At 43.4% G+C, this 14,679-nt stretch overlaps 1 protein-coding gene across 1 annotated transcript in view; it reads right to left on the bottom strand.

The window, feature by feature from the left end:
* The window catches only part of GPATCH1 (G-patch domain containing 1), a 366,682-nt gene that overhangs the window by 341,173 nt on the left and 10,830 nt on the right, over positions 1-14,679 (bottom strand). Inside the window, exon 2 of the mRNA XM_085636704.1 lies at positions 308-442. Coding sequence (XP_085492830.1) covers positions 308-442 — 135 coding nt within the window. The remainder of the gene's footprint in view (positions 1-307; positions 443-14,679) is intronic.

The following is a 14,679-nucleotide window of genomic DNA, read 5'->3' as shown; positions in this document are numbered from 1 at the left end:
TACTTTTCACAAACTATAAAAGCATACAGATCTTCCATTTAAACGTGCAAAATATTCTAAAAACAGTAAATGCATTTAAAATACTTTCACTTGATAGTTTAATTTTTTTTAAATTGCATTTTATCAAGCTAGAACTTGCACACCATTAACCTCTCATCCTCATGATTAGGAGAACATAAATCTAAAATAGATTGTTACTGTTTATCACAGCACATCCTTCAGGACCAAGGTACCCACAAGCAGATATACCTATGAGAGCATGTTTTCAAAAACAGACTCAGTGCTACAGAAAAAAATTCTACTGTACCTTCTTTAGACCCAACAGTGTTATAGTAGCCTGCACTGAAGCCTCCTGTGAATGCCCCATGAAATCGCGTATATCTGCCCTTTTCATCCTTGACAGTCTGCTCTTGAACAGGAATTGGCTTCTTAGCTGGTTCATCTATAAATTGAAGAAACACGGTTAGGCTTAGGCTTGTTACGAACGGACAGATACAACAATCTGTTGCCTATAACCAGCGCCGCTGGAATTATGCGGTTTTGTGGCTGCTGGCTTTTCTGCATAACTATGAATTTGCCACATCTGACACATGATCCATCAAATGTTGTAGAATCTGAAGATTTTAGCAACAAAACAAAATATGTTTCTATCTCAAACAGATAGAAAGTTACTCAAAGCAGAGCAGCACCTGTTGCTGAGCAGCGGAAGGCACTTCGCAAAAATTGACTGTTTTGCTTATTTCTGTATTAGGGAGTGAAAGTGTACTAAAGGAGTAAAAACTTTGCCTAATAAGTGCTAATGTATTAAAATACCAAAATAATGAGAGAACAATAACACAAAATGTGCCACATTACGCCGTATAATTTGCTTTTTCTTGCAGTAAAATGTATTCAACCCGGCTGCATAATTTGGTCCTCTCCCACCCCAGCATAATTCCAGTGGCCCGGTCTATAACCTATAGCATACATAATGGAATCCCAATGCAAGAGTATCTAGTGTGCATCTTTATTTGCAAGCACTGACCAGGACATATTTTGCCAAACTCTCTTAATAGGAATATGGTAGGAAAACGTAAAGTTATATGCAGTCAGTGCTCAACATTACAACGCCTACATGCAGGTGTAACAGTTCCAATCATTACGTGTTCACCTTAGGACATCACTACCCTTAAATGCATATGTCACTCATGTCCAGACAGGTCTCGCTTCCAGGCATTGCTGCTTCTAAAAGGAGACGTGGCTTACTTCTAGCCAACACTACTCCTCAGACAGTCCAACTCTGGACACCACAACGACTTTAGAAACATGCCAACTACGGCCCTTTCAAACACCATAATACTCCAAAGGGAATAACTGTTGCCTTGCAGCAATCAATACCTCTAACGTAATGTGTGATCCTTTCTCAGACAACATAACCCCCAAACAAATATGCCACCCACTTCTATCTACAGTATTTTCGTCAAAATTAACATCCGAGTCACTTCTAGAGCTTGCTACTCCGATAGGAATGTATGGTCCACTACTAGACATAACTACTCCTAAACGAAAGTAAGATCTAATTCAAGAAATTAATACTCCAAAATAAAGGTGGGACCCACTTCTGGACATACCCACTGCTTCTAAAGGAATGTACGCCCTTTCCTGACAGCACTGCTAGATACATCATCTTCTAAATGAGTAAGTAGAGTGCTTCTAGATTGCACAAGTACTACATGCATATGTAGCCTGCTTGTAGACATATTTCTTCCAAATGAGAACTTGGCACAGGTTTACACTTTGTCACTTTTGTAAAATGAATATAACATATTTTGATATCACTCTTCCGACAAGCGCCCATGGCTCGTTTCCAGGCATCAATAGCACTATATGACTATTACATTCTTTTACATGTTTAGCCTACTGACTAGCATCCAACATCCCCATATACTTATTAGAACTAATAATTAGAACTTGAGTTAGCTAAGAAAATAAAACAAAATGGGACATCAAAGGAACCTTTCTAGAAAGAACAATAATAGCCATCAAACTGCTTTAACATCAATATTAATGATTCTTGATAAGGGCATCAATCGCACACCTTTTTAAATCAAACAAAAAAGTGTATAAATATTGCATTCTAGACATGACTACAATAAGTAAAATGGATAACAGAGGAGGAACTCACAAAGCCCTGTTTTGCCCTAACTTTTTGACGTAAGCATGTCTGCCACAGCAAAAATTGATTTTCAACAACATCATTTTAATGGTTACGTTTTATGGAATAGCCTATTTGGGACTCGTCAATACAGTGTAGCTTGTAACACAGTAAATGCAGGACCCATGACTGGGCATACCTGTAGCACTTAGGCTGTCACAATGAAAAAAACAAAAAAGTGATGGCTGGAATGCTTGAATTAACCTCAAACACTTGCCATTACCCAGATGGCATCCAATTCCATTGTTTTCCTCAGTGTGACAGGGCATGCATATGTTCACTGTGCCACTGGAACCAAGCTGCACCTTACTGATGAGGCTCAAGTAGTATGAAACCAGTCTGGGGCTGCTTGTTCAGGAGGAACCTGGCTTGACAGTTCCATCTGGACTGTTCTTACATGAGCAGGATCAAGGATGATCTGTCTTAATATGAACATCGATTAACCTACTGGAGTCAATCTTACGACCCTTCGAGTCCACTTCTTTGTACTGGGTACAAGAGGGAGAGCGGGTCCTGTTTTCTGGGCTCATCTCAGGTCACAGACAGCTGGTTTTGTCTTCCACAGGTCCAGAGGGTACTGGGGAGCCACACGTATGCCTGAAACCACCCTGTGGGTGAGGGCAACTCCTGGACACTCCGTAACCAATGGGGTAAAAGTTCCTAGAGGTAACCCTACCCACTTTTGCAGCGTTTCTTGTGTGCCCTGCTGCAAACAATCCCACGGTGCCCCTCTGTACCAGAACCTAAATGAAAAAAACATTCTTCCCCTATACAGAGCTCCAATGCCATCCCAGAGGTGTGGCCATGGAAATGTGAATCCGCTTCGCTGTGATCACTCAATACCACTTCTGATAGTAACTCTCCTGTCTCTCTAGGGTTGAAGCCTGCCTGGCTGGGGGGAACAAAGAAAGGGGGCAGGCGTGGAGTCAGCTATTCTTAATAAAGAGAAGGCCGATTCAAAATTAATCAACTTCCTGAGCACAGCTCATAGGCCATCCTGTGGAGAGGATACAACACCTCCCCACACCCAAGGTGTTTTGTTCCTGCTCTTGGGGCAATCACACCTCGTCAAGTGAGCTATTTTTCTGCCAGGTGACAGTAGGAGGTCATGTAAATGGGCTTCCTGAGGGTTTAGGCAGGGAGAAGGTAATATTCTAAAAGTACCTTTTCCAAAACATTTATTACAGCCTCGACTGGGCTTGTAATAAACATTTAAAAACTCCCAAACTGAATCCTGTACCTGTTTCCTAGCTAGAGCTAACATTTTTAAATGTAATTTTGTTTCCCATGGTCTCCTGTGGAACAGCCAACCCTGCCACAGTGAAAATAGCTTTTGGTACCTTCTCATTATAAAGGAGATTATTAATATTGACCTTTTACATGTCTTACTTTCAAATATGATTCATCATGAATAGCACGGCCTACTTAGGGGTGACTTATTAATATTTAAAAGGAAGCTTTAGGGTTGTCAAAACTGGTTATTTTGACAGATCCAAATTACAGTTTAAAAATGCATAGTTGTCACAATTTGCTCCCTGCGCTCTAGTGCCCACCACCAGGGGGACGAATTGTGGGACTTTCCAGAGTTCTAATGAGCTTCCAGACCCTCCCCTTCATGTATATACTGACTTCTTGACATTTGGACACTACTTGGAAATTGCCATCCATTCTCAGCCCATGCCAGGTTTTCTGGAAGCCCGCCTGCTCATGCTTGAAGCCAGCCTACACATGCTCGAAACTCAATCACCAAGAATACCCTGCTCACTACTTTGTCTCCACCCTTGCCGGCCAAGGATGGGTGGAAGTATCAGCTCACCTGTGGCAGGCTGCTGCTAGCCTGCTCACACCTGTTGAATGTGATTAATGTGAGCTCGTTTAAGCCCCAGCTCCTTCCAGTCCACTGTTGGTCATTGTAGCTGTGTTCCAGTGAGACTGATCCTTGTTTCCTGAGCTTTTTGATATCCTTGTGTCCTGAGCTATATTATTCCTTGTTCCTGAGTTGCAGCTATTCCTTGTTCCTGATTAGCGCTGCTTGAGTTGCTCTCTTGAATCCTGCTATAGCTATCCTTGTTCCCGGATTAGCCCTGCCTTCCGTGTTTCCTTGATTCCTGTTCCTGAGCTGTAGCTATAATTGTTTCTGAATTAGCAACTGCCTGTAGTCTCACATTGATTTCTGTTCCTGAGCTATAGTATTCCTTGTTCCTGAATTAGCACTGTCTTCAGTGCTACCTTGACTCTTGAAACTCAGCTATTCCTTGTTTCTTTGATTCCTGAACTAGTATTATTTAATGAACCATTGAATCCACTCTCCTGTATTTCCTTTGTTTCAGTTCCATATTTTCTTCCCATTACCCCTGTTTTAGTCCCTAGTTTGCTGTCTTCCTGGTCTACTGTCTTGCTTCTAGTATCCTTGTATTTTTGTGACTTGCTTTCTGCCCAGTGTGTCCTTGTTTCCATTGTTTTCCATTAAGCACTCCTCCTTCCTAGCTCCTTGTCTCCTGTGGCTGTGTATTTAGTTCTACGCCCTTGCTGTTACTGCCTTGCGAGTTCCTGTTAGATCGCGAGGATCTGTGGGCATAGCTAACAGCCTAGGTGGTGTTTTTTGCTTACTGTGACAATTGTCTTTGAGTTACATTTGTAACATCACCATAGGTATCAGCTCCACAGACCCTGCCTTTGCATGTATATCCTATATGTGGGTATTTGCAATCAGAATCTGTAACAGCAACTGTGTGTGAAGAACTTATTGAGCTTCAGTCTTACCATGTGGAGCTATCGAGTGCTTTACCCCACATTCCCTTTATTGTTAATGTCATGCATGTCCGTCCTAGGTGTAGTTATTCTGAATGCTAAATTGCCTCATGAGTGCCTGTCCTTTCCGAGTCTTAACCATCCTGTTAAAGAAGCAATAGTCCAAAATCTCACAATTGCGAGACCTATTCAATTGCAAATGCTTGTTCAGGTATGGAGTTAGTAAAAAGAGAGGCCGCGGAGAGAGAGGGAGAATGGAAGAGAGAGGGAGAGGGAGGAAGAGAGAGCGCGAGTGTGTATTTGTGATATATATACACACAGACACACAAGCATACGCGTGGTAGAGTGGGAGTGCATGTTTGTTTTTATCAAGATCTTTCCTTCACCAGGACATTCCCTGTTTTAAGCATTTCTATTACAAATGTTGGGTACGTTAGTGCAACTGATCCAATTGGAGGAAACCAATACTCCTACTTGTAAAATTCACCTTTTAAAAAAATGTGTTTTAAATCAAATTCCAAGACTGGAGACATATTGTCCCTGTGACACAGTGTTTGTTCACTGCATCTGAGGCTTACATCTCCATGGATATTATCCACAATGTGCAATTACTCTTCAGTCACAAAAACTCGAAACAGACATTCTACATTACCATGATGGTGTTAGATGGTCGTTTTCGTATGTAGGCATGTTGCCAAGAACTATGCATACAATCAGAACCATATTTGAAGCCTCACACATTAAGAGTCGTTTGAAAAATAAACTCAGTGGTGTAAGCTTTTACTTTGTGGTATTTTTTGCCCCATATTTACTAAAATCAATGTCATAGAAATACCGGAAAATTGATTTTACATTTACTGAATGCTTCAAAATAATGTGATAACAAATGCCACATGCAAACACTTTAATTAGGTGATGCACGAGCCCACAATGAAAGATTAACCCCACAAACGTTTATGCAGCCAAGTTCAATTTAGGATCAAAAGGTGGATTTCTGTTAGAAGGTCCCGAATCCCAGTTCATAGAAGAACCAATAACAGATTTTGTATGCCAGGGAATTTCACATACTATCTGGGGAATTCTGGTAGTGTGTCAGATTTTCTGCAGCATTAAAGACTATGATTGGAGCGGAACATACTTGCCCGTCATGCAAAACTGCTTCGAATAAATCATTGCTGGTATTTAAAAATATTTTACCATAAGAAAACAAACATTTGCTGCTACTAACGATGGGTTTAAGTGGGATTTCAGAGAGGAAAAGTTTATACAATAACCCCCCTTAAAGCTTGGCAGCAATGCACGTCTGTAATGCTAACTCTTGAGAATTGTCCATAGATGGAAGCAGAGGCGGTAGGGTATATTTTGAAATCTACGATGTGCATAGTTTTCTATGCATACTCTAGGGGCTATCGCTTTAGGGTCCCCTCTATGATGTGTGTAGATTTTGGACGTTCTAAATAATGTCCTTGATTCAGTCCCAGTATCATTGTCCAGTGTGAGCGATGAACATCACATCAACCATTACTGAGACTCTAAGCCACAACGGATGATGCTGTATGCCCCCTGGATATCAAATCTAGAACATCGAGGTACACACATACCGATGACAAAATATTGAACTCAAAATATCAAAACCACCCAACTCCAAATATATGTACCTTGATGGTGTCTATCTTCAAGGTACAGAGATGTGAAGTTAGGAATAATAATAATAATTCCACATTTGTAAAGCGCAAACCTATCACCCTTAAAGGTATCCAGGCACTGTGGGGCCATGAGGGAAATTAAATGAGCTATTGCTCAGAGTCACATGATGCTGAGCTGCCGCCAGCGCCAGAGAAAGGACAGTGAGCCCCGTGCTCCGGAGTCATCCACACTGACCGCTGTGCCACATCTCTCCTTTTTTAATCTACACTTCCCTCTAAACACTTTCGACTTCTTGGTCTTTGATGTTTTGTCAACGATATTCTTGTTCCAGGATAGTAATAGCCTAGATATTCATTAGTCCAATCGAAGATGATATTGTTGTAGGGTACAAAGAATATTACAGCGGTACGATTAGGTTTTAAAGCTGTACATCATTATTCTGTACTTATTAATGTATTCTTTGCCCCAAGAAGCATCTCTTGGAGGGGGGTGGGGGGGGGGAGGGGAAACAATATTTTTACAAGCGCAAAAATGTTGCTGTGTGAAGTGAAGAAAAGTATTTGACGAGGCACTAAAATAGGATCCTGACTGCTCATCTCGAATAACAAGCATTTACAATAAAATGGTCTCGGCATTGTTAAAGTTAGAGCTATTGGCACTGCTCATGACATTATTTTTGTTTATGTTTTTATTTTTAAAACATTTAAAGAAACGCCATTGTTATTTACAGTGTCAATAGCTTAATCTATCTCAAATGCGAGACCTATTGCATTTGCACCCACACACAGAGCCACACACACCAAGCCATCGACAAACACAGAGCCACCCACACAGAACCACCTACACAGAGCTATTCACATAGAGCCACCCACACCCAGAAAGAGCCACCCACGCATAGAGCCACCTACAAAAAAAGCCACCCACACAGAGGCACACACATACACACACACACATAGAGCCTCCCACACACACACACAGAGCCACACATACATACACAGAGCAGCATACACATACACACACAGCCACACACACATACAGAACCACACACACACACACAGATAGATCTAGACACATACACATTGCTCTTGGGAGCCAAAGCAGAAGTGGCACCGTTGTTTCTAGATCTTTGCATTTATCACCAAAAATTAAGCATTTGGAAAATAAATGAATAAAAATTGACAGATTATCTGAAAGGTTTCTGAGGAGCCTTCTGGAAGCATGACACAGCGTCAAATAGTTACATTTTGCCGAATATTGCACACGTTTACGTTAGAACCACTGTCAGTAATGAAAATGACTTTCCAGCTCACAGTATTTTACTATATCTAACTTGAAATCTCTACTCCACCTAACTTTAATGCACTTGACCCATTAACTTTTTAAGGCTATTGGCATTGCTCATGACATTTTTTTTGTTTATGTTTTTGTTTTTAAAAAATTTAAAGAAATGGCATTGTTATTTACAATGTCAATAGCTTAATCACTCTCAAATGCGAGACCTATTGCATTTGCACCCACACACAGAGCCACACACCCAAAGCCACCCACACACACAGAGCCACCCATAGAGCCACCCACAGAGCCACCTCCACACACACAGAGTTACCCACACACAGACAGACCCACCACGCATAGAGCCACCTACAAAAAAAGCCACCCACACACAGACCCTCCCCCACACACAGAGCCACCCCCACACACACACAGAGCCACACACACAGAGCCACCCACACACAGACCCTCCCCCACACACAGAGCCACCCCCACACACACACACACACACACAGCTACCCCCACACAGAGCCACCCTGCACACAGAGCCCTGACAGGAAGGCAGGGTAATAATGCTGGCCTGGCAGGCTGCGTGTGGTCGGAATTTTCAAGACTGGAGATAGTCGTGTTCTGTATTCACCACTGTGATGAGGAGGGGTTAGGAGGGCTCAGAATAAAATGTCGGCCCTGCCTGCCGTGATAAAACACTCCATTAGCTTCACTGTTTTTAAATGAGTGATAATTGTGGCACAGCCACACTGAAAGGTGATTGATTTTTTATCTGTAGCAGCACGCTTTCTGAAAAGGTTAACCCAAAAGTCCCGCGAATACCCTGTCCCCTTGCCTTGCTGCGAATTTCGCACAAGTCTATTTGGCATAGCTAATACTGAAAAAATATTCATTTGTCCAAAGACGCTGACATAGGAAATTACCTCACAAAATGACAAAACAATGGCGCATCTTCTGCCCGGACGATAGCGGGAACAGAAACTGAAAGGGCGCAAAGGAACAGCATGTCTGAACTGAAAGGAACAACTGGGAGATTGTATGGAACTTGTGGACAATGTAATATAAAAACAATACCACACTTGTTCCTAATCCCCCTCAAGCCTTGCTTACTCTCAATGTTCCTTCCAACAGTGCCAATTTTATGCCGAGAGATACCCACTTCGACGTGCTCCTGCAACACATGTCATTCAGACTAAGTCTCTGCAGTAAGTGTGTTTTTGTGCGAGGTGCCGGTTCGTATTTACTCCCTCCCCTCCTGCGCGTTAGCGTTAGAGTGAAACTTCCCCGCCGCTGCTTCTACCTCGGCTGCACCAATCCATTGGAAGTTATTACCCACCTGCCTGCACCACAAACGACTTTAGAAAATGTGGGTGCCAGGCAGGGAATCGGTAAGCGTACCCCATCTTCTGAGTCCAGCGTTTCATTAATTGTCACCTACGCGCATTTATCAGACAGCCAGTTACAGTGAACTCATGAAATGTTGTCCCCAAGTTCTGTATCCAGGCACATTGACTCTGTCCCTTTCTCTCTCACTCCCTAACGCGCGCGCACACACACAACCATACATCTATAGATGTATCTAGATGTATCCCTAACGTGCATATAGGAACTCAGATTTATCTATACAACAGGAGATCCGTGTCCCTGAGGATACTAAAAGCCCTCTAAAAAAAAACCACACAGACATACACACCTATACAGCAAGAAATCCTCTGCGTGGAGACTGCACGTTTAAGCGCACGCACACACACATTAACACACACCTACAGCAAGGGAGCCCCTCCCTGGCTATTGCACTCGCACACACAAGCAGCAGGAGATACCAGTCCATGACGATAAAAATTCACAAATACGGACGTGCGCAAACACTAATGCATATTTAAACACAAACTACAGAAAGAAGTCCCCTCCGTAGCTATTGCAAATTCACACACACACACACATCTGCACCCTGCGGCTCCGATGCGAACTCCTGGGCTCTGTGGTGCTCTGCCCCGGGGTCTATGGCCTTTCCTGTGGCCCGGTGTTGTGCTGCTGAATTGGTGTGACGGCTCACGCGAGCCCATGGTCTGACCCCGCCCACTGGGCCTCGCGCCCTGCTTGGGAACCGGACACTCCTCCGATCTGTTACCGCAAGCAGCAGGAGATCCCAGTCCGTGACGATAAAAATTCACACATACGGACGTGCGCAAACACTAATGCATATTTAAACACAAACTACAGAAAGAAGTCCCCTCCGTAGCTATTGCAAATTCACACACACACATCTGCACCCTGCGGCTCCGATGCGAACTCCTAGGCTCTGTGGTGCTCTGCCCCGGGGTCTATGGCCTTTCCTGTGGCCCGGTGGAGTGCTGCTGAATTGGTGTGACTGACGGCTCACGCGAGCCCGTGGTCTGACCCCGCCCACTGGGCCTCGCGCCCTGCTTGGGAACCGGACACTCCTCCGATCTGTTCCCCTGCAGCGGTAGCGATGTGCTCCATTTCCAGGCATTAGAAAAGAGGCTGGCAGGCTGCGGTGCCCTTAGCTGAGCCCGGAGACGTGGTGGAGCAGCACGCTTGTCATCATACCGTGCCTGCATTGCCTCATTACGCCGTGGGTTTGTAGCTGTTCTGACTCGAAGGGAAAGTTTCTGATGAATCAGCGGATGTGGATTTTCATTCCGCCCAGGCTTACGTGTTGAGCTTGAAATGGTTTCCATTTCAGGGTGCTGGCCAATTCGTAGAAAGCAGTCCGCGGCGTGCGCTTCACTTACCTGGGCAAAATGAACCTCCTCGGAGTTGCAAGCGCGCTTTTGAGTGCAGGTAAGATTTGCGTAATTAATCAATTTTCATGTGTGGAGCCAACAGCAGGGGGAGAGGACGCCAGGAACACCGCCGCCTTTCTCCGAGGCAGAGCAAAAATGCCTCGGAGAAACGCAGCGTCCTTTTCGGATTCGGGGGCGTGTTTGTCTTTTCTCTCCTCCAGCCATTGGCTGGAGGAGAGAATGAGACTTTCTTTAAAAAACACGCCCCCCGATCCGAAAAGGACGGGGCATGATTGGAGTGACGGGACCTCTTCTCCAATGGCTGGCCAGCATTTACTAGGCCAGCCAATGGAGAACAGGGGAGAAGAGGGGCGGGTGCAAGCCCCTCTTCTCAAAGACATTAAATCTCCGGACTTCCGGTCTGCCGACCGGATGGTCCCGAGACCTAAAAAGGACCCTGCTAGCTGCATCTCAATAATCAGCCTGCAGGGCCTGGGGACCGGATAAGTAAACATTGGAAAAAGTTCCAGAGAAGAACACTCAATGCAAAATGGATCTTAAACTGCTCATACGTGGTCGTGACATAACTAATGCCGACATAATTTCCGATCAGCGCAGAAAAACTAGGCCAAATCTCAATGAACTATCTATTATAATAAGCATTTTTTTCGGATTTCCACAATGCAGACTGTGTCTGAGAGCATCAATGTCCTCTGTTATCAGTGTAGAGTGTTGTCACCATGGCTGGTGGCTCGCACCTAGGCTGATTCACAAAGCCATGCACGGGGACGTAATGTGGTGCACTTTTACATCCTCTTACAGAAGGGCCAATTCCAATCCAGAGTTTCAGAATATTCTCCTAAAACACGTTTAAAGCCAACGTATATGAATAGAAACAATTAATGGAGGCAGCAGTTCTCCTAAAAATCCTGGCCTGGATACTATTGCTTTATAGGAAGATTACAACATCCAAACTAGAGCGAAAGTGACATATTGAGGTATTAAAGAGAATCACACTTAAGAACTGCAAACACTCATCACGAGCGTGACAGTCTCGGCTATAGAAAGTAAGTCAAGCGCTGAAAGACAAGCGCGGCCCCGCGGCCGCGAAAGTTAATGTCGTGCAGATGCAGAGTTTACCTTCCGGGAGCGAGCGCGATAATTGCTAACAGATGGCGCCGCTGCTTGCTCCCGCAAGGCAAACGCCGCACATGCACGAGGGCCCATTGGAAACAGTGCAGAACATGCACGAGTTTCCATAAAAGCCTGGAGCGATTTCACAAGGTCTCCCTCCCAAGCAGCGCTAGCGCGCTGCGTAAGCAAGTCCTAAAAAATTATTCGTATTCTAAAATGTACGACCCTGGAACTAAATGTACAGACTACAAGGCGGTAATGTCTATCTAGAAGAAATGTGTGCAAAGGACATTTTCCAAGAGGGAAAAGAATGTGCAAACCACCACTAAAAAATTATGCTAAGTTAAAAATTAACAGCTAAAATGGAGTCTAAATGTAGGCCACATAATAGCTTGGCACTGGGTCTTTGGGGAAGCACTCTTTTGCCTTTCCTAGGAACTTCAATGTCACTGCAGTGCCACCATGAACACTGAACTCTTTGCCTTCAGATCCTGTTATTTCTGGCGTACTTCATGAGCTAGCAGGGCCTTTTTTTCCTTCAAGGCCAAGGCAACTTTTTTTTAGTCTGGTGCCATTTTCCTGTCCTCAAGGGCAAGTGTAGTCAGCTGTAGCTTTAGGTTTCCCTCTGCTTCCCAGTCCTCTATATCTGACTGGGTCAAAATGCTGGAGGACACACTACTCCCTTCTCTGAACAAGGCAGGTGACCTGGATCCTGTAGGCACCTCTTCCTCTGGCACTGAAGCCTCTAGCTTTGCTTGCAATTCACCTCCCCATCCTCAATTTCTTCCTCATCCTCTGACCTACCTTCCTATTGGTCCTGTGATGTGGACTGTAGCATGCAGACTTCCACCAATGCTCTAAGGGCAACCTTGTAGTCCCTTTTCTTGGATCCCTGTTAAAGATTGCGGGGATCTGTTAGCATGAGCTGAAAACCATTTTGTACTTGGCAGCCATTTTAGTTAGCTATGTGCTGGCCATTTGCTGTTTCCCTCATTCAGAGCCTTGCACATGCTCAGAAGGGCCTAGCTAGTAGAATGCACCTACTCCTAGTATAGAACTGTCAGGCTGTTCTAACTGATGTAAGCAACGTATTACTCCTCCTACTTGTTGACTGTGCATTTTCTGTATGACCATCTGTGTGTGTAACTCTTCTCATGTGTACTTGTACCGCCTTCCTTTGAGCCCCTGTGTGGGTATATAAGGCCCCTGTTCTCTGTACTCCTTAGAATGCCTCCTACAGTGACTTGAGATCACTGTTGTGACGCAATCTCCCTCTTCTGAGGTTAATAAAAAAGATGTCTTTTATATTACAGCTTCTGTGCCAATCTCTTCTTTGCGGTTGGTCAAAAAGGACCAGGTGTATCAGTGAAACCCCTGAGAAGGCTTTTATTTCTTCAATTGGTGCCCTCTGTGAGGCTCAGAGAAGTGGCTATCCAAGGGAGTGGTCTTGATGGGAGACCGGAATCTACTGAGGAGGACAGAACAGGACTCTAGTAAAAAGGTACCATCAACTGAGATTCTGTCTCTGCAGCCCAGTATATTTCTGGTCTTCCTGATTTGACTCCTCCAACTGCTTACCACTCCTGACTGAGAACATTTTTGGCGTGAGTATTCTAAAAATGACCATTTGGTCACTCAGAACTTGGCAGTTAGAATCTGTAGACCTATGCTAGGTAAGGTCATTTGTGAGATAGTGAAAGAAGTGCGCCGGCTGCACAGATAAACGTGAGATATAAAGTGATATAACGTAAAATATAAAGTGATATAACGCGAGATATAAAGTGAGACATAAAAAGTGATATAGAGCAATATAACGTGATACAGTGATAAAGTGATAACGTGATACAAAGAGATAAAGTGATATATAGTGATATGGAAATGGAAATTGGCCAATATGTGATGGGAATGTGAGAAATACATAAAATGCAATTTATGTAGGCAGGTAATGAGAAACTTTTGTATACTTGAACGGCACTCTTTGAGTTAAGTGCTACTTTGTGTATAATATTGTATATTCTGCAATATTCTTGGCATGCCTGTTCTTAGCACACATCGTAGAATGTGTTGCTTTCTTGGAGGTACCATTTTGGAACTTGTAAAGAATTAGCCGGCTCCCCTAGAGTGGATGCCTAACTAGGTTTAGGTATAAAAACGTATTTCTTCCTCAGTGACTAGTACCCCGAGGAACTAAATATGTACATAGAAAGGATCCTGGTCTGTGCACTTAGTAACATTCATAAGTGGTGATATGCAGAGCGTTTTTTCTTGGTGTTCTGCCAGCCAAATCTAGTGAATATGACTTACAACTAGTATTTACAAATGGTTTGGTTTAAGTACAGTCTGAGGGCTGTCTTTTGTTTCTGTCCTAAGTGTTGATCTGTGGGTTATATGTGTGTTTAAATGTCTGTGGTTTGTCATTAGTGGTACTTGTGTGAGTAAGTAGCGATTGCGCTCTTGGTGCAAGAATGGCTAGCCTTAAGCGTGCTCTATTGTGTGTTCTGAGTGTAGGACTCCCTTTTGAAAATGTCTGGAAAGAGCTCAATGTGTTTTTTTTGTCATCATTCTGTTATGAAATATATCATTAAAATAAAATATATTTTAAAATAATCCAGCAATGAATTATATAATATATGCTAAATAGCTGCACGCTATCATTAAATTGACAGAGTAAGACACTATACATGTGTGCAAATTGCCACGATGCTAAAGATAAAATTAGAATTCACATTGAATAGGAATAAAAAAACAAGCATTTGCAATGCAATAGGTCTCGCATTTATACGAGTTTGAGTTATTGGCATTGTAAATGACAATGCCTTTTATTTATGTTTTACAAACCCACACGTAAATAAAAGGCATTGCCATTTACAGTGCCAATAGCTCAAACTCTTAACAACTGCGAGACCTATTGCATTGCAAATGCTT

Source organism: Triturus cristatus, chromosome 12, assembly GCF_964204655.1.
Source record: "Triturus cristatus chromosome 12, aTriCri1.1, whole genome shotgun sequence".
Taxonomy (NCBI): domain Eukaryota; kingdom Metazoa; phylum Chordata; class Amphibia; order Caudata; family Salamandridae; genus Triturus; species Triturus cristatus.
Note: the sequence above shows the minus strand (reverse complement) of the source record. Positions and strands in the feature narration are given on the sequence as shown.